The following is a 20,398-nucleotide window of genomic DNA, read 5'->3' as shown; positions in this document are numbered from 1 at the left end:
GACTGGAGTGAGTAACGCAGACTGGAAAATATGAATTACAATGTTCAGTCTGGCAAGCAATGTCATAAGAAGTAATTTAAAAATAACCAGATGTTATGTTATTACTTCTTACAGCCAATACTTCCCTCCAGGATTTGCCTGCCTATTAGGCAGGATTAGGTATGTATATAGACTCTTTTTTTTTCTACTGTGTTATTGACTTGTTAATTGTTTACTCCATGTGTACATTTACATTTAAGTCATTTGGCAGACGCTCTTATCCAGAGCGACTTACAAATTGGTGAATTCACCTTATGACATCCAGTGGAACAGCCACTTTAACTCTGTGTTGTCTGTTCACACTGCTATGCTTTATCTTGGCCAGGTCACAGTTGTAAATGAGAACTTGTTCTCAACGAGCCTACCTGGGTAAATAAAGGTAAAATATATATTTTTTTAAAGGTGACAGAATAGGGTGGCATACTCTGAGCTAAATTGACCAAGGCTCATTGCGAACAACACATAACACTTCCTATGGTGGCATATGGGCTATTTAGGCAAGTGTTGGTGTCTCCCATCTCCACAGAGGAACTCTATATATCTGTCAGAGTGGCCATCAGGTTCTTGGTAACCTCCCAGACCGAGGCCCTTCTCCCCCGATTGCGCAGTTTGGCTTGGCGGCCAGCTCAAGGAAGAGCCTTGGTGGTTCCAAACGTTTCCTTTTAAGAACGATGGTAGCCACTGTGTTCTTTGGGAACTTCAATGCGGCATATTTTTTGTTGTTGACTCCCTTCCCCAGATCTGTGCCGGCGCTCTACGGACAATTCCTTCGACTTCATGGCTTGGTTTTTGCGCTAACTTGCACTGTAAACTGTGGGACCTTATATAGACACGTGTGTGCCTTCCCAAATCATGTCCGTCAACTGAATTTACCACAGGTGGACTCCAATGAAGTTCTAGAAACATCTCAAGGATGATCAATGGAAACAAGATGCACCTGAGCTCAATTTCGATTCTCATAGCAAAGGGTCTGAATACTTATGTAAATAAGTTATTTCTGTTTAAAAATACATATACATTTGTAATGCTTTCTAAAGGCACTGTATGTATAAACATATATTTTCCTTTGTTTTCCACTAACCCTATCACCCCTTCCCTGATTGGAGGAAACTAATGCACCACAACTTTCAGGCTTCTATGTCCAGCTTATTCATACTATGTACATTTTACAGACAATGTGTGATACAATAGTTATATTTAGTTTGTTTTTAATCCTATCCTTCAGTTACCCTAAACCTCTCCCATCTATCTCTGAAGACCATCCAGTCCTATCCTTCAGTTACCCTAAACCTCTCCCATCTATCTCTGAAGACCATCCAGTCCTATCCTTCAGTTACCCTAAACCTCTCCCATCTATCTCTGAAGACCATCCAGTCCTACCCTTCAGTTACCCTAAACCTCTCCCATCTATCTCTGAAGACCATCCAGTCCTATCCTTCAGTTACCCTAAACCTCTCCCATCTATCTCTGAAGACCATCCAGTCCTATCCTTCAGTTACCCTAAACTTCTCCCATCTATCTCTAGGAACCTCCTCCTTTTCCCTCAGAAGAGACTCAATTAGTCTTGTGTTGTGTTGTGCAATTGAAGTCCAGAAACAAAGGGAGAAGGTGATTGGAGGAGAGCACATAGATGCAAGAAGGAATACAACGTGTCTGTAATGAAAGTGAACTGTGTTTATGAATGATCAGGGGTGTATTCATTCAGCCGATTCTGTTGACAAATGTTTCTTAAACGGAACACAACCAGGATAAACATACGTGAATTTGTCCAATAGAACCTCTATTTCAGCTAGATGCAGGCGAGAGTGTGCAAGGCGATATTGAATGTGTCACTGTCTGTGACCTCAACAATTTCTCTCGACCTGTGTGAACCTACATTCTAAACTTTCATTCATAGGCTAGGTTGCCACCTCATGATGGGTATAGGGAAAATTCTAGTATCATGTTGTAGCCTAAACCTACCACTGTTACATTGAACAAGGTGAATGGAATATGAATGACAGTCATCCAATATGCTGTAATAGAAATAAGGCTATGCTCATGAAAAAAAACAAATGGTCCTGCCTCATCTTAAACGGCAATGACCGCCACTGTTTGGATGGTGGACCATTCTTGGTTCACATGGGAAACTGTTGAGCTGAAAAACCCAGCAGCGTTGCAGTTTTTGACACAAACCAGGGCGCCTGGCACCTACTACCATACCCCGTTCAAAGTAACTTAAATATTTTGTGTTCCCCATTTACCCTCTGAATAGCACACATGCACAGTCCATGTCTCATGTCTCACTGATTAAAATTCCTTATTTAACCTTTCTCCCCCCTTCATCTACACTGACTGAAGTGGATTTAACTAGTGACATCAATAAGGGATCATAGCTTCAGCCTGGATTCACCTCGTCAGTCTATGGTCATGGAAGGAGCAGGTGTTCTTAATGTTTTGTCTACCCAGTGTAAAGCACTACAGATGAAATCAAGTGCTATTTGCATGTGATGCATTTGGTCTGTTGTTTACAGGACGATTTGTATCTTATAGAGCGTGGCTTTAATGGAATAGTATGGTCACATCTAATAAAAACTAATGTGAAAATGAACAGAGAAAATGTATATTAACACACTACCTATTCATAGATGTATTTATTCATCATCTACATATTCATATTAAGCTTCTACGTCTGTGTACAGGAACGTAATATTTGTAAGAAGCAAGAGAAAATATATCAGTTTATTGTTACATTTCGTTCTTTCTAATACAACGTGTCGTCACTATTGTTTCCAAACTGCGTTACCCACTCCAGCCAGCAGATGGCGATGTGCGACTTTCAGGTGATGCTTCTTGCGTGACGTATAATGGACTGGACGGGACGCTTCTTCAGGAACAACAACACGGCTTCTCTTTCAACCACCTCGGTCGCTTGCTAGCCAACCTAAAACCTATAGATTGGTGCTTTACACCGTGTTTGTGTACATTAGCTAATCTCAGTGTTTTAAACGCATTTCTGTTGACTTATCATCTGATGACCTTTAACCTAAGGTTCTTGTTAAATTTGAAAACGTGTTAAAGATTGATACTGAGGTTAGCACTAGGCTAGTCGCTAATGCTAACTCACTAGCTAACATCCCTGACCATGAGCTCACTAAACTACTCCTCCCTTGCTAAAGAAGAAGTGGTCTGCTGGACGGAAAAAGAAGCTCTGGGACTGAACATTGTCGTGGAAGAGGAGGCTGTTACAGTGAAAGAAGAGGAGGCTGTAACAGTGAAAGAAGAGGAGGCTGTTATAGTGAAAGAAGAGGAGGCTGTTATAGTGAAAGAAGAGGAGGCTGTTACAGTGAAAGAAGAGGAGGCTGTTATAGTGAAAGAAGAGGAGGCTGTTATAGTGAAAGAAGAGGATGCTGTTACAGTGAAAGAAGAGAGAGAACCTTTTAGAGAGGAAGGGGATGCTGTCTCAATCAAGGTGAAGGAGGAAGACGTTTTGGGAGTGAAAGAGGAGGCTACAGAATATCAGATTAACACCAGTGAGTACTGTCTTAAACAGGGGCATAAACTATGCCGTTTTTTAACTAATGTGGGGTTTTTAAGGGGCATTCTACTGAAGTTCTACACTTGAATCAGTTTCGTACTCTATAAATTGTTAAATGTAAAATCTGCATTTGGTACATATTTCTTGTGGACTTTTAAATTAGATTTATTGAATTCTCCATGTGGTCTACATTAAAGTGCACCTCGTTTAATATAACAGTCTTTTAAAATTCTATATTGGTGCATATTTTCTACTTAAAAGATCAATGGGTCAAAAGCCACCAATTTGTGGAACGAGCCTTTTACATTTGCATCACAAACAATATTTTCGGAAATCAAGATGAAAGTGGCCATTTTAGGCCCTTTTTAGACATATTCATGCCTCTTGTAAGACTCTATGATTGCAATAGAAGATCATAAGTTTACAATCGGTTTCATGTTCTCATTCACACAGGAGAGAGACATGACTATCCTGGATCCTCTGGGGAGCCTCAACAACATCCTGATGCTGACGAGGAAGAGAAGAGTCTCTCCAGATCAGAACACCAGATGGTACAGCTTGGTCTGGTCTCGCATACAGCTTGCTCTATCGGGGCCTGGGCTGGGTTTCAGTCGAGCACTTTATGACAACAGTGACATCAGCATCCATAATGATATGTGTCTGTGTCCCCTCTTTATGGTTACCAGGACAACGCAAGCCCTTCCTCCCTCCTGGAGTCCCCGTGTCATACCTCTCCCGGTGGCACCTTACTGCTGGGTATGAAGAGGTTGTCTGTGCTGCTGGTGGACTGCAGGAAAACAACGGGGCTGAGTGGAACTGTGAGAGGAGGAGAAGAGATGAAAGGATCAGATTTGACTCATCAAAGTAAGTGCTGTAGTTTGAACAAATACAATAGACCTGCCCACTGGTATCTGTTACCAGGACAACCAGCAGAGTTCTGTTAGTTGACAGGAAGATAGACTGGTGGATATGGATGTTATGAATATCATGACACTGAAAAAGGATTCTGCCAATGAAAAGAGAGAAACCAATAGACCATATAAAACCTTGAAAGTTAGATTTAGAGAGACAGTTTCAAGATGCCTGTCCCAGTCGACCCCCCCCCCATCTTTACAAGACTTGTCCTAACAACATTATGGATGTTACATTGCCTGCCCCAGTCGACCCCCCCATCTTTACAAGACTTGTCCTAACAACATTATGGATGTTACATTGCCTGTCCCAGTCGACCCCCCCCCATCTTTACAAGACTTCTGAAGCGGCAGACTAAACTCCAGACACTTCAATGTGTTCTGCATTGCTTCATTAACGTCTGATCTACAGAACGTGTTAAACATGCAAATGTACAGTTGTCGTCGGACGTTTACATACACCTTAGCCAAATACATTTATACTCAGTTTTTCACAAGTCCTGACATTTAATCATAGTAAAATTTCCCTGTTTTAGGTTAGTTCACCATTTTATTTTAAGAATGTGAAATGTCAGAATAATAGTAGAGAGATTAATTTCAGCTTTTATTTCTTTCATCACATTCCCAGTGGGTCAGAAGTTTACATACACTCAATTCGAATTTGATAGCATTGCCTTTAAATGATTTAACTTGGGTCAAATGTTTCATCTCTAGGAGACAGAACGCGTCTCCTTCCTGAGCGGTATGAAGGCTGCATGGTGCCATGGTGTTTATACTTGCGTACTATTGTTTGTACAGATAAACGTGGTACCTTCAGGCATTTGGAAATCGCTCCCAAGGATGAACCAGACGTGTAGAGGTCTACATTTTTTTCTGATGTCTTAGCTGATTTCTTTTGATTTTCCCATGATGTCAAGCAAAGAGGCACTGAGTTTGAAGGTAGGCCTTTGAAATACATCCACAGGTACACCTCCAGTTGGCTCAATTGATGTCAATTAGCCTATCAGAAGCTTCTAAAGCCATGACATAATAATTTTTGGGAATTTTCCAAGCTGTTTAAAGGCACAGTCAACTTAGTGTATGTAAACTCCTGACCCACTGGAGTTGTGATACAGTGAATTATAAGTGAAATAAGACATTTGTGGAGTGGTTGAAAAACTAGTTTTAATGACTTTAACTTTATTGACATCGGTGTGTTGCTTACAGTTTAGCTTCCTCCTCTGTCCCCATACTGTCCTCAAACTAGTGATCCTCTGCTTCTCATCACATGTGACCGCTCTCCTTGACAATGAACCGATGGAGCTATAGAAAAGGTACCAGTTGGACAGCTCCATCTGTCACGTTTTAAGCTGTGGAGTGAGTTTACGGCACGTTCTCACCTCCGTTACACATGTTCAGGTTGACTTTCCCACTGAATCGACCATATATGAACTCTGCCCACTCAATTACTGTTGTTGTTTACACAACCTGGAAAAAGACTTTTGGACCTAGACATGGCGCTCTGGTACTGCTTGCCGTGCAGTAAAGAGAGAACAGTCTTTGACTAGGATGGCTGAAGTCTTTGACATTTTTTAGGGCCTTCCTCTGACACCACCTTGTATAGAGGTCCTGGATGGCAGATTGCTTGGCCCCAGTGATGTACTGGGCCGTTCGTACTACCCTCTGTAGTTCCTTGCGGTCGGAGGTCAAGCAGTTGCCATACCAGACAGTGATGCAACCAGTCAGGCAGGATGCTCTCGATGGTGCAGTTGTTGAACCTTTTCAGTCTCCTGAGGAATAGGCTTTGTGGTGCCCTCTTCACGACTTTCTTAGAGTGTCTGGACCATATTAGTTTGTTGGTGATGTGGACCTCAAGGAACTTGAAGCTCTCAACCTGCTCCACTGCAGCCCATTGATGAGAGTGGGGGTGTGTTCAGTCCTCCTTTTCCTGTAGTCCACAATCATCTCCATTGTCTTGATCACGGTGAAGGAGAGGTTGTTGTCCTGGCACTACACGACCAAGTCTTTGACCTCCTCCCTATAAGCTGTCTCATCATTGTCAGTGATCAGGCCTATCACTGTTGTCATCGGCAAACTTAATGATGGTGTTGGAATTGTACCTGGCCGTACAGTCATGAGTGAACAGGGAGTACAGGAGGGGACTGAGTACACACCCCTGAGTGGCCCCCGTGTTGAGGATCAGCGTGGCTAATGAGTTGTTACCTACCCTTACCACTTGAGGGCAGCCCGTCAGGAAGTCCAGGATCCAGTTGCCGAGGGAGGTGTTTAGTCCCAGGGTCCTTAGCTTATTGATGAGCTTTGAGGACACAATGGTGTTGAATGCTGAGCTGTAGTCAATGAATAGCATTCTCACATTCGTGTTCCTTTTGTCCAATTGGGAAAGGGCAGTGTGGAGTGCAATAGAGATGGCACCATCTGTGGATCTGTTGGGGCGGTTTGAAAATTGGAGTGGGTCTAGGGTTACTGGGATAATGGTGTAATGTGAGCCATGACCAGCCTTTCAAAGCACTTCATGGCTACAGACGTGAGTGCTACGGGTCGGTAGTAATTTAGGTAGGTTGCCTCAATTAGTGTTCGTGGACACAGGAACTATGGTGGTCTGCTTGAAACATGTTGGTATTACAGACTCGGTCAGGACAAGGTTGAAAATGTCAGTGAAGACACTTGCTAGTTGGTCAGTGCTTGGAGTACACATCCAGGGAATCCGTCTGGACCTGCGGTCCAGGTGGCGCTACAAAGTATTAACTTAAGGAGGCTGAATAATAATTTTGCACGCCCAATTTTTCAGTTTTTGATTTGTTAAAAAAGTTTGAAATAACCAATAAATGTCGTTCCACTTCATGATTGTGTCCCACTTGTTGTTGATTCTTCACAAAATAATACAGTTTTATATCTTTATTTTTGAAGCCTGAAATGTGGCAAAAGTTCGCAAAGTTCAAGGGGGCCGAATACTTTCGCAACGCACTGTATATAGCCTGACTCTGTTGCACAGAATGCAAGAGAAGTGACACAATTTCCCTAGTTAAAAGAAATTCATGTTTACAGGCAATATTAACTAAATATGCAGGTTTAAAAAAATATTACTAATATTATTATATTATATAATATTACTTAGTGTATCATACTTAGGCAGCCTTTTCCCTTTTCTCAGTTGTGGGTTGTTGTCTTCGTTTAATATTGTTGCATATACCCTGACTGCTTACACTGAACGCAAGAGGAGTGACACAATTTCCATAGTTACTATTGCCTGCTAAAATGAATTTCTTTTAACTAAATATGCAGGTTTAAAATATATACTTCTGTGTATTGATTTTAAGAACGGCATTGATGTTTATGGTTGGGTACATTGGTGCAAAGATTGTGCTTTTTTCAGCAATGCACTTTTTGTGAAATCATCACCCATTTGGCGATGTTGAAGTAGGCTGTGATTCTGTGATAAATGAACAGGCACTACATTGATTATATGCAACGCAGGACAAGCTAGTTAACCTAGTAATATCATTCACCATGTGTACGTTAACTAGTGATTATGTGAAGATGATTGGTTTCTTTAAGATACGTTTAATGCTAGCTAGCAACTTACCGTGGCTCCGTGCAGCCACAAGGTCCTTTTGACGCTGCACTCTCGTAACAGGAAGTCAGCCTGCCGTAACAGGAAGTCAGCCTGCCGTAACAGGAAGTCAGCCTGCCACAACAGGAAGTCAGCCTGCCGTAACAGGAAGTCAGCCAGCCAAGCAGTTTCCTCGTAGATTGCAATGTAATCGGCCATAATCGGTGTCCAAAAAGGCCGATTACTGATTGTTATGAACTTGAAATCGGCCCTAATTTATTAGTCATGCCGATTAATTGGTCTTTTAGTCGGTCGACCTTTAGTATGTAAAGGTGGTCTAGAGTTTTTTTTTACCTCTGGTTGCACATTTTACGCGCTGGTAGAAATGAGGTAAAACGGATTAGAGTTTCCTGCATTAAAGACCCTGGCCACTAGGAGCGCCGCCTCTGGATGAGTGTTTTCCTGTTTGTTTACGGCCATATTTTTATTTAACCTTTATTTAACTAGGAAAGTCAGTTAACTTGTTATGGCTGCAATCCCGCTTCCGGGATCGATATTACAACTACCAGTGAAAATAGAGGGCGCCAAATTCAATCCACAGAAACCACAGAAATCTCAAAATTACAATTCCATAAAACATACATGTGTTTTATATCATTTTAAAGTTAATCTTGTTGTTAATCCCACCAAAGTGTCCGATTTCAAATCGGCTTTTTGGCGAAAGCACTACAACCTATTAGGTTAGGTCTCCACCAAACCACAATAAGCACAGCCATTTTCCAGCGAAATATAGCAGTCACAAAAAGCAGAAATAGAGATAAAATTAATCACTAACCTTCAATTATCTTCATCAGATGACACTCCATAGGACTTCATGTTACACAATAGATGTATGTTTTGCTTGATAAAGTTCATCGAACACAGAACAATGGATCGGTGGCAACTAGTAGACCGGCGACGACGAGCGCCGAGCGCCACCCGAACCGGAAGGGGAGTCACCTTCGGTACTATTCGTGACAGTACCCCCCCCGACGCGCAGCTCCCTCGGGGACGACCCAGGGGTCGAGGCGGCGGCCGATAGATAGAGGCGATGGAATTCTCTCAACATAGATGGATCCAGAATATCCCCCACCGGGACCCAGCACCTCTCCTCCGGACCGTACCCCTCCCAGTCAACGAGGTACTGCAAGCCCCTCATCCGGGGTCTCGAGTCCAGAATAGCTCGTATCGTGTACTCCGGGGACCCCTCGATGTCTAGAGGGGGCGGAGGGACCTCCGGTACCTCACCTTCCTGCATGGGACCAGCTACCACCAGCCTGAGAAGAGACACATGAAACGAGGGGTTAATACGATAATACGAAGGAAGTAATAATCGATAACAAACCTCGTTTATTCTTCTCAGGACTTTAAATGGCCCTATACACTGCGGACCCAGCTTCCGCAGTCTGCAGGGCGGTAGGGAGACCGGGCAATGGAATAAGATGGCAGTACTTAGAGAACCGATCCACAACGACCAGGATCGTAGTGTTACCCTGAGAGGGGGGAAGGTCAGTAAGAAAATCCACCGATAGATGGGTCCACGGCCGTTGTGGAACGGGGAGGGGTTGTAATTTCCCTCGTGGCAGGTGCCTAGGGGCCTTACTCTGGGCGCACACCGAACAGGAGGAGACATAGAATCGTACATCCCTCACCAAGGTGAGCCACCAGTACTTCCTCCTAAGACTTTGCACTGTCCTAGAAATACCTGGGTGACCCGACGAGGGTAGACTATGAGCCCATCGAATCAATTGATCACGAACAGCGAGCGGCACGTACCTACGACCCTCCGGACATTGTGGAGGCGCAGGTTCCTCCCTTAGCGCCCGCTCGATGTCCGCGTCCACCTCCCATACTACTGGTGCCACCAGCTTAGCCGCCGGAATGATGGGAGTAGGATCGATGGACCGGTCCTCACTGTCATAGAGTCGGGACAGCTCGTCGGCCTTAGTGTTGAGGGAACCTGGTCGATACGAGATAGTAAAATGAAATCTGGTGAAATACATGGCCCACCTTGCCTGACGAGATTTCAGTCTCCTAGCTGATCGGGTATACTCCAGGTTACGGTGGTCAGTCCAGATAAGGAAAGGGTGCTTAGCCCCCTCAAGCCAGTGCCTCCACACCTTCAGGGCCTTAACCATAGCCAACAACTCCCTGTCCCCCACATCATAATTCCGCTCCGCTGGCCCGAGCTTCTTCGAAAAAAAGGCACAGGGGCGGAGCTTCGATGGCACACCCGGCGCTGTGAGAGCACGCTCCAACCCCAGCTACGGATGCGTCCCACCTCTACTATGAACGTAATGAAGGGTCCGGATGCGCCAACACCGGCGCCTCAGTGAACAGCGCCTTCAACCTACGGAAAGCTCTGTCCGCCTCTGCTGACCACTGCAAACGCACCGGCCCCCCCTTCAGCAGTGATGTGATAGGAGCTGCTACTTGACCAAAACCCCGGATAAACCTCCGGTAGTAATTGGCAAACCCTAAGAACCGCTGCACCTCGTTTACCGTGGTTGGAGTCAGCCAATTACGCACGGCCTTGACCCGGTCACCCTCCATTACCACCCCTGAGCTGGAAATGCAATAACCCAGGAAGGAAACTGCTTGTTTGGAAAACTCACATTTCTCCGCTTTCACATACAGGTCATGCTCCAGCAGTCGTCCAAGAACCCTGCGCACCAAAGACACATGCGCTGTGCGTGTAGCGGAGTAGATCAAAATATCGTCAATGTACACTATCACACCCTGTCCGTGCAGGTCTCTGAGAATCTCATCCACAAAAGATTGAAAGATAGCTGGAGCATTATTTAACCCGTATGGCATGACGAGGTACTCATAATGGCCAGATGTAGTGCTAAATGCAGTTTTCCACTCATCTCCCCCCCGAATACGCACCAGATTATACACACTCCTGAGGTCTAGTTTCGTGAAGAACTGCGCTCCGTGAAAAGACTCCACTGCCGTAGCAATGAGAGGTAGTGGGTAACTAAAACCCACCGTGATGGAATTTAGACCTCGATAATCAATACACGGACGCAAACCACCATCCTTTTTCTTCACAAAAAAGAAACTCGAGTAAACGGGTGACATGGAGGGCCGAATATATCCCTGTCCCAGAGCCTCAGTGATATATGTTTCCATAGCCAACGTCTCCTCTTGGGATAAAGGATACACATGACTCCTGGGAACTGCAGCGTTTACCTGGAGGTTTATCACGCAATCCCCCTGTCGATGGGGTGGTAATTGGGTCGCTTTCCTTTTTACTGAAAGCAATAGCCAAATCGGCATACTCAGCGGGAATGCGCACGGTGGAAACCTGGTCTGGACTCTCCACCGTTGTCGCACCAATGGAAACCCCTACACACCTGCCTGAACACTCATCAGACCACCCCTGGAGAGTTCCCTGTTTCCACGAAATCGTCGGATTGTGAATAGCCAGCCAGGGAATCCCCAGCACCACCGGAAACGCAGGTTAATCGATTAGGAACAGACTAATTCGCTCCTTATGATTCCCCTGAGTAATCATCTCCAAAGGAATTGTGGCTTCCCTGACCAGCCCTGACCCTAATGGTCGACTATCTAAAGAGTGCACGGGAAAAGGGGGGGTCTACTTTTACTAACGGAATAATTTTGCACGCCCAATTTTTCAGTTTTGATTTGTTAAAAAAGTTTGAAATATCCAATAAATGTCGTTCCACTTCATGATTGTGTCCCACTTGTTGTTGATTCTTCACAAAAAAATACAGTTTTATATCATTATGTTTGAAGCCTGAAATGTGGCATATATATATATATTAATATATTAATATATATATATATATATAAATATTAATATATATTAATATATAAATATTAATATATATTAATATATAAATATTAATATATATATATAATATAGTACTGGCAAATTCTCTAAGACGACGTTGGAGGCAGCTTATGGTAGAGGAATTTACAGTACCAGTCAAAAGTGTATGCACACCAAATCATTCCAGGTGTTTTATTTGTACTCTTTTCTACATTGTAGAATAATAATGAAGGCATCAACTATGAAATAACACATATGGAATCATGTAGTAACCAAAAAAAATGTTAAACAAATAAATATATTTTATATTTGAGATTCTTAAAATTAGCCACCCTTTGCCTCGATTGCCTCACTTTACATGTTGCGTTTATATTTTTGTTCAGTGTAGTTTCTATCAGTTTTAGAGACATATGATGATGTCATAGTGAATCCATGTGAATGAACAAGCCCTTTCAGTATTTATAATATGGCTGTATATAAACTTACTATATATAGTTACTATCAGTATTTAGGAACATCTACCCAAAATATTTCACCTTATTTTTTTTACTTTAGCCAAAATGTCATGACATCAGTGATAGTCAAGATATAAAAAATTAAATAGCGTGTCGAACACTTTCAGAAATGGGTAGATGTTACTGATGTGCTTTCTGTCTTTGACGTAAAAACTAGTTTTGGACTTCCACACAATGTTTTATTGACTTATTTTCGCTTTAAGGAAGTGCGTAGGTCACATCCTGTATCGTACAGCTATGAGGGTTATATATTTACAACCACCTGCTCGAAAAGAATCCAGCGATGTCTGTGTCTTAGAACTGTCTAGTTTTTTGTGTTCTGACTTGTAAAACAGAATGAATAAAATAAGTCATGTAAATATTCTCAGTAATTACTAGGAAACTCTACAACATTTGTTTTAAAGTCACACCAAGATTGTTAAAACTGGTCTTAGGTTATTGAGGGATCTGATTAGGATTTACTCTCGTAGCAAGGCCGTTTTATCATGTGGAGATTTCATTCAGGTCTCTATTTTAAAAAACACACTGTCTTTGGCAGGAGAAAGACCAGGCTCAGAGGAACCAGAGCCAGGGACGTCCAAACCAGCAAGAAGACACCAGTGCTCCTACTGTGGAAAGGGTTGTAACCGGTTATGGGACCTGAAACAACACGAGATAATACACACAGGGGAGAAGCCTTACCACTGCTCCCAGTGTGGAAAGAGTTTTAACCAGAAAGGACACCTGATCCAACATGAGAGAATACACACAGGGAAGAAGCCTTACAACTGCTCCCAGTGTGGAAAGGGTTTTAACCAGAAAAGCTACCTGAAAAAACACGAGAGAATACACACAGAGGAGAGGCCTTACCACTGCTCCCAGTGTGGAAAGAGTTTTACCTACTTGTGTAATCTGAAAACACATGAGAGAATACACACAGGAGAAAAGCTGTACTGCTGCTCCCAGTGTGGAAGGAGTTTTACCCACTTACGTAACCTGAAAACACATGAGAGAATACACACAGGGCGAAGCCTTACCATTGCTCCCAGTGTGGAAAGAATTTTGCCCACTTAAATAACCTGAAAACACATGAGCAAGTACACACAGGTGATAAGCCTTACTGCTGCTCCCAGTGTGGAAAGAGTTTTAACCAGAAAAGCTACCTGAAAAAACACGAGAGAGTACACACAGGACAAAAGCCTTACCACTGCTCCCAGTGTGGGAAGGGTTGTAACCAGTTAGGTGACCTGAAACGACATGAGAGAATACACACAGGAGAAAAGCTGTACCACTGCTCCCAGTGTGGAAAGGCTTGTAACCACTTAGGTGACCTGAAACGACATGAAAGAATACACACAGGAGAAAATCTGTACTATTGCTCCCAGTGTGGAAAGGGTTGTAACCACTTAGGTGACCTGAAACGACATGAGAGAATACACACAGGAGAAAAGCTGTACCACTGCTCCCAGTGTGGAAAGAGTTTTACCCACTTACGTAACCTGAAAACACATGAGAATATACATACAGGGGAGAAGCCTTACCACTGCTCTCAGTGTGGGAAACGTTTTATCCACTTATGTAACCTGAAAACACACAAGCAATTACACACAGGGGAGAAGCCTTACCACTGCTCCCAGTGTGGAAAGAGTTTTAATCAGAAAAGCTACCTTAAAAAACACGAGAGATCACACACAGTAGAGAAGCCTTATCACTGCTCTCAGTGTGGAAAGGGTTGTAACCAGTTAGGGGACCTGAAACGACATGAGAGAATACACACAGGAGAGAAATCTTACCACTGCTCCCAGTGTGGAAAGGGTTTTAACCAGTTAGGCGACCTGAAACGGCATGAGAGAATACACACAGGAGAGAAGGCTTATCGCTGCTCCCAGTGTGGAAGGGGTTTTAACCAGTTAGGGGACCTGAAACGGCATGAGAGAATACACACAGCAGAAAAGCTGTACCACTGCTCCCAGTGTGGAAAGAGTTTTACCCAGTTATTGAACTTGAAAACACATGAGAGAATACACACAGGGGAGAAGCCTCACCACTCCTCCCAGTGTGGAAATCGTTTTGATCAGTTAGGTAACATGAGGACACATGAGATAAAACACTCAGGAGATCAGGATGTAGGCTACTGAACAGTAGGAAAGAGGACAGATTTAGGCTGCTGAACAGTAGGACAAATATATGCCTCTGAACAGTGGGACATCGGAGAGGTGCAAGCCTGATACTGGTGGAGAGTAGGCTGCAGAGACTCGGGAAATTCGTGTTGGGTATTGACTGTCCAGTGTTTTCCCTGCTGCATGTATTTTTATGTAAATAAACTTTTCTCAGACTGATTTTGGGGATAATTAAGCACTGGTGCTATAATGTCTGGCTCCGCCTCCACTGGCCCATAGGGATGTGTATCACAGTATCATAGGATATCATAGGGATGTGTATTATAGGATATCGTAGGGATGTGTATCATAGTATTATAGGATATCATAGGGATGTGTATCATAGGATATCATAGGGATGTGTATCATAGGATATCATAGGGATGTGTATCATAGTATTATAGGATATCATAGGGATGTGTATCACAGTATCATAGGATATCATAGGGATGTGTATCATAGTATTATAGGATATCATAGGGATGTATATCATAGGATATCATAGGGATGTGTATCATAGGATATCATAGGGATGTGTATCACAGTATCATAGGATATCATAGGGATGTGTATCACAGTATCATAGGATATCATAGGGATGTGTATCATAGTATCATAGGATATCATAGGGATGTATATCATAGTATCATAGGATATCATAGGGATGTGTATCACAGTATCATAGGATATCATAGGGATGTGTATCATAGGATATCATAGGGATGTGTATCATAGTATCATAGGATATCATAGGGATGTGTATCATAGGATATCATAGGGATGTGTATCATAGGATATCATAGGGATGTGTATCACATTATCATAGGATATCGTAGGGATGTGTATCATAGTATTATAGGATATCATAGGGATGTGTATCACAGTATCATAGGATATCATAGGGATGTGTATCATAGGATATCATAGGGATGTGTATCATAGTATCATAGGATATCATAGGGATGTGTATCATAGGATATCATAGGGATGTGTATCATAGGATATCATAGGGATGTGTATCACAGTATCATAGGATATCATAGGGATGTGTATCATAGTATTATAGGATATCATAGGGATGTATATCATAGGATATCATAGGGATGTGTATCATAGTATTATAGGATATCATAGGGATGTGTATCATAGTATTATAGGATATCATAGGGATGTATATCATAGTATTATAGGATATCATAGGGATGTATATCATAGTATTATAGGATATCATAGGGATGTGTATCATAGTATTATAGGATATCATGGTAGTTTCCTGAATTGTCCTAGAATGTAAACTTCCCGACAGAAATAAATTCTAAACAAAATATTTGTCACTTTTAAGTTTCAATTATATTTTCATCAAACTAACAAGCAAATACTTTATGAATCTATTGTTACTAATCAACTTGCAAGGTTCCACAGATCAAAGAGCCTTGCAGATTGATGGCTGGGGCCCATCCGATGATGAGAGTCTGGGAAGATCAATAGCCATATTTGACACATCTGCTAGAAGCAGTGTAAGATGGTAGTGTCTGTAATGTAACCATTTGTTAGAAGCAGTGTAAGATGGTAGTGTCTGTAATTTAACCATTTGTTAGAAGCAGTGTAAGATCGTAGTGTCTGTAATTTAACCATTTGTTAGAAGCCGTGTAAGATGGTAGTGTCTGTAATTTTACCATTTGCTAGAAGTGGTGTAAGATGGTTGTGTCTGTAATTTTACCATTTGTTAGAAGCAGTGTAAGATGGTAGTGTCTGTAATTTAACCATTTTTAGAAACGCAGTGTAAGATGGTAGTGTCTGTAATTTAACCATTTGTTAGAAGCAGTGTAAGATGGTAGTGTCTGTAATTTAACCATTTGTTAGAAGCAGTGTAAGATGGTAGTGTCTGTAATTTAACCATTTGTTAGAAGCAGTGTAAGATGGTAGTGTCTGTAATGTAACCATTTGTTAGAAACAGTGTAAGATGGTAGTGTCTGTAATTTAACCATTTGTTAGAAGCAGTGTAAGATGGTAGTGTCTGTAATTTAACCATTTGTTAGAAGCAGTGTAAGATGGTAGTGTCTGTAATGTAACCATTTGCTAGATGTATTGTAAGATGGTAGTGTCTGTAATGTAACCATCTGTTAGAAGCAGTGTAAGATGGTAGTGTCTGTAATTTAACCATTTGTTAGAAGCAGTGTAAGATCGTAGTGTCTGTAATTTAACCATTTGTTAGAAGCAGTGTAAGATGGTAGTGTCTGTAATTTTACCATTTATTATAAGCAGTGTAAGATGGTTGTGTCTGTAATTTAACCATTATCTCGAAGCAGTGTAAGATGGTAGTGTTTTGTAATTTTGCCATCTGTTAGAAGCAGTGTAAGATGGTAGTGTCTGTAATTTAACCATTTGTTAGAAGGCAGTGTAAGATGGTAGTGTCTGTAATTTTACCATTTGTTAGAAGCAGTGTAAGATGGTAGTGTCTGTAATTTAACCATTTTTAGAAACGCAGTGTAAGATGGTAGTCTGTAATTTAACCATTTGTTAGAAGCAGTGTAAGATGGTAGTGTCTGTAATTTTACCATTTGTTAGAAGCAGTGTAAGATGGTAGTGTCTGTAATTTAACCATTTGTTAGAAGCAGTGTAAGATGGTAGTGTCTGTAATTTAACCATTTGCTAGAAGCAGTGTAAGATGGTAGTGTCTGTAATTTAACCATTTGATAGAAGCAGTGTAAGATGGTAGTGTCTGTAGAAGCAGTGTAAGATGGTAGTGTCTGTAATTTAACCATTTGCTAGAAGCAGTGTAAGATGGCAGTGTCTGTAATTTAACCATCTGTTAGAAGCAGTGTAAGATGGTAGTGTCTGTAATTTTACCATTTGTTAGAAGCAGTGTAAGATGGTAGTCTGTAATTTAACCATTTGTTAGAAGTAGTGTAAGATGGTAGTGTCTGTAATTTTGCCAAATCAAATTGTATTGGTCACATATACGTGGTTAGCAAGTGTTTTTTGCGGGTGCAGCGATATGCTTGTTCTTCCAGCTTGGACAGTGCAGTAATATCTAACAGCTTACACAACATATAACCAATACACACACATCTAAGGAGGAATGAATTAAGACTATGTACATATAGATGAGCGACGTCACAGCGTAACGGACTAAGATACAGTAGAATAGTATAGAATACAGTATGTACATATGAGATGAGTAATGTATAGACTAAGATACAGTAGAATAGTATAGAATACAGTATGTACATATGAGAGGAGTAATGCATAGACTAAGATACTGTAGAATAGTATAGAATACAGTATGTACATATGAGATGAGTAATGCATAGACTAAGATACAGTAGAATAGTATAGAATACAGTATGTACATTTGAGAGGAGTAATACATAGACTAAGATACAGTAGAATAGTATAGAATACAGTATGTACATATGAGATGAGTAATACATAGACTAAGATACAGTAGAATAGTATAGAATACAGTATGTACATATGAGATGAGTAATGCAAGACATGTAAACATTATTAAAGTGACTAGTGTTTCATTCCTTAAAGTGGCCAGTGATTTCTAGTCTATGATAGATATCATTAGTCTATGTATTTATGCCAATAGGCAGCAGCCTCTAATGTGCTAGTGATGGCTGTTTAACAGTCTGATGGCCTTGAGATAGAAGCTGTTTTTCAGTCTCTCGGTCCCAGCTTTGATGCACCTGTACTGACCTCGCCTTCTGGATGATAGCGGGGTGAACAGGCAGTGGCTCGGGTGGTTGTTGTCCTTGATGATCTATTTGGCCTTCCTGTGACATGGGGTGGTGTAGGTGTCCTGGAGAGCTGGTAGTTTACCCCCGGTGATGCATTGTGCAGACCTCACTACCCTCTGGAGAGCCTTACGGTTGTGGGCGGAGTAGTTTCTGCGGTGATGCAGCCCGACAGGATGCTCTCGATTGTGCATCTGTAAAAGTTTGTGAGTGTTTTTGGTGACAAGTTGGAGGCGTGCGTGGCCACGCTGTCATGGGTGAACAGGGAGTACAGGAGAGGGCCGAGAACGCACCATTGTGGGGCCCCAGTGTTGAGGATCAGTGGGGTGGAGATGTTGTTACCTACACTCACCACCTGGGGGCGGCCTATCAGGAAGTCCAGGACCCCGTTGCACAGCGCGGGGTCGAGACCCAGGGTATCGAGCTTAATGACAAGTTTGGAGGGTACTATGGGTTTGTATGCGTCGTGGAAGGTCCAGGATTTTTTTCCACCTGGGAGGCGCATTTTGGAATTAGTGCTACAGAATGCAAATGTCTGTTTGAAAAAGTTAGCCCTTAGCTTTCCTAACTGACTGTGTATATTGGTTCCGGACTTCCCTGAAAAGTTGCACATCGCTATTCGATGCAGAACGCCACAGGATGTTTTTCTTCTGTTCAAGGGCAGTCAAGTCTGGGGTGAACCAAGGGCCATATCTGTTCTTAGTTCTACACTTTTTTGAACGGGGCTTATTTAAGATGGTGAGGAAATTACTTTTAATAAGAGCAACCAGGCATCCTCTACTGACGGGATGAGGTCAATATCCTACCAGGATATCTGGGCTAGGTCGATTAGAAAGGCCTGCTTGCTGAAGTGTTTTAGGGAGCGCTTGACAGTGATGAGGGGTGGTCGTTTGACCACGGACGCAGGCAATGAGGCAGTGATCACTGAGATCCTGGTTGAAGGCAGCAGAGGTGTATTTAGAGGGCAAGTTGGCCAGGATGATATCTATGAGGGTGCCCATGGTTATGGATTTAGGGTTGTACCTGGTAAATTCCTTGATAATTTGTGTGAGATTGAGGGCATCTAGTTTAGATTGTACGGCGGCCGAGGTGTTAAGCATATCCCAGTTTTGGTCACCTGACAGTACGAACTCTGAAGACAGATCTGGGGCAATCAATTCACATATGGTGTCCAGGGCACAGCTGGGGGCTAAGAGGGAACTATAACAAGCGGCAACGGTGAGAGACTTGTTTCTGGAAAGGTGTATTTTTAAAAGTAGAAGCTCTAATTGTTTGGGCAATTAGTTAATTAATTAATTAACAATACACTGCAGCTTTGACATCAAGAAGAGAACAGGCTGATGGGTGGTGGTGCTACTCTATAGGTAAGGCTGTCCAATAGGAATGTTCAATACACACAACAGATTGATCAGTAGCCAGTTAGCTAGCTGCTCCAGTCCAATATGAATGTTCAATACACACAATAGGTTGACTGTTTCCAATATGAATGTTCAATACACACAGTAGGACTGTTGACCAATATGAATGTTCATAATGAGGGAGAAATAAAGGTGGGCTCTCCTGTCAACATGGGACTCCTGCTGCAGGTAGCCTAGCGGTTAATGGTGTTGGGCCAGTAACTGAAAGGTCTCTGGTTTGAATCCCAGAGAGGACAAGGTGAAAAATATGTCAATGTGCCCTTGAGGGCAGCAGGAGCCTCATGTTTCTCCCATTCTTCTCTGCAGATCCTCTCAAGCTCTGTCAGGTTGGACGGGGAGCATCGCTGCACAGCTATTTTCGGTTCTCTCCAGAGATGTTCGATCGGGTTCAAATCCGGGCTCTGGCTGGGCCACTCAAGGACATTCAGAGACATCTGTTGACAAAGGTTTCTTAAATAGAAAAAAACGGGATAAACATACCTGAATTTGTCAAATAAAATCAAACTTTATTTGTCACATGCGCCGAATACAACAAGTGTAGACCTTACAGTGAAATGTTTACTTACAAGCCCTTTAACTAACAGTAGAGTTCAAGAAGAGTTAAGAACATTTATTTTTTTAACCTTTATTTTACCAGGCAAGTCAGTTAAAAACAAATTCTTATTTTCAGTGACGGCCTGGGAACAGTGGGTTAACTGCCTGTTCAGGGGCAGAACGACAGATTTTGTA

General features: G+C 42.3%; 1 protein-coding gene across 1 annotated transcript; it reads left to right on the top strand.

The window, feature by feature from the left end:
• Nucleotides 1–3,821: 3,821 nt before the first annotated feature.
• Nucleotides 3,822–14,383, top strand: LOC135533175 (zinc finger protein interacting with ribonucleoprotein K-like). Its single transcript, XM_064960578.1, has 4 exons — nt 3,822–3,825; nt 4,010–4,107; nt 4,243–4,420; nt 12,909–14,383. The coding sequence occupies exons 1-4, from the start codon at nt 3,822–3,824 to the stop codon at nt 13,421–13,423; spliced, it is 795 nt and encodes a 264-aa protein (XP_064816650.1). The 3' UTR covers nt 13,424–14,383.
• The last annotated feature ends 6,015 nt before the right edge of the window (nt 14,384–20,398 follow it).

The sequence above is a fragment of the Oncorhynchus masou genome, unplaced genomic scaffold (genome assembly GCF_036934945.1).
Source record: "Oncorhynchus masou masou isolate Uvic2021 unplaced genomic scaffold, UVic_Omas_1.1 unplaced_scaffold_2267, whole genome shotgun sequence".
NCBI lineage: Eukaryota > Metazoa > Chordata > Actinopteri > Salmoniformes > Salmonidae > Oncorhynchus > Oncorhynchus masou.
This window is presented reverse-complemented; position numbering and strand designations above follow the sequence as displayed.

Bases quoted from the DNA above. Each gene is read 5' to 3' on its own strand.
- LOC135533175 (XM_064960578.1), top strand. The intron at 4,108-4,242 runs GTACAGCTTGGT...TATGGTTACCAG, and splicing joins CCAGATCAGAACACCAGATG to GACAACGCAAGCCCTTCCTC. The intron at 4,421-12,908 runs GTAAGTGCTGTA...TGTCTTTGGCAG, and splicing joins ATCAGATTTGACTCATCAAA to GAGAAAGACCAGGCTCAGAG.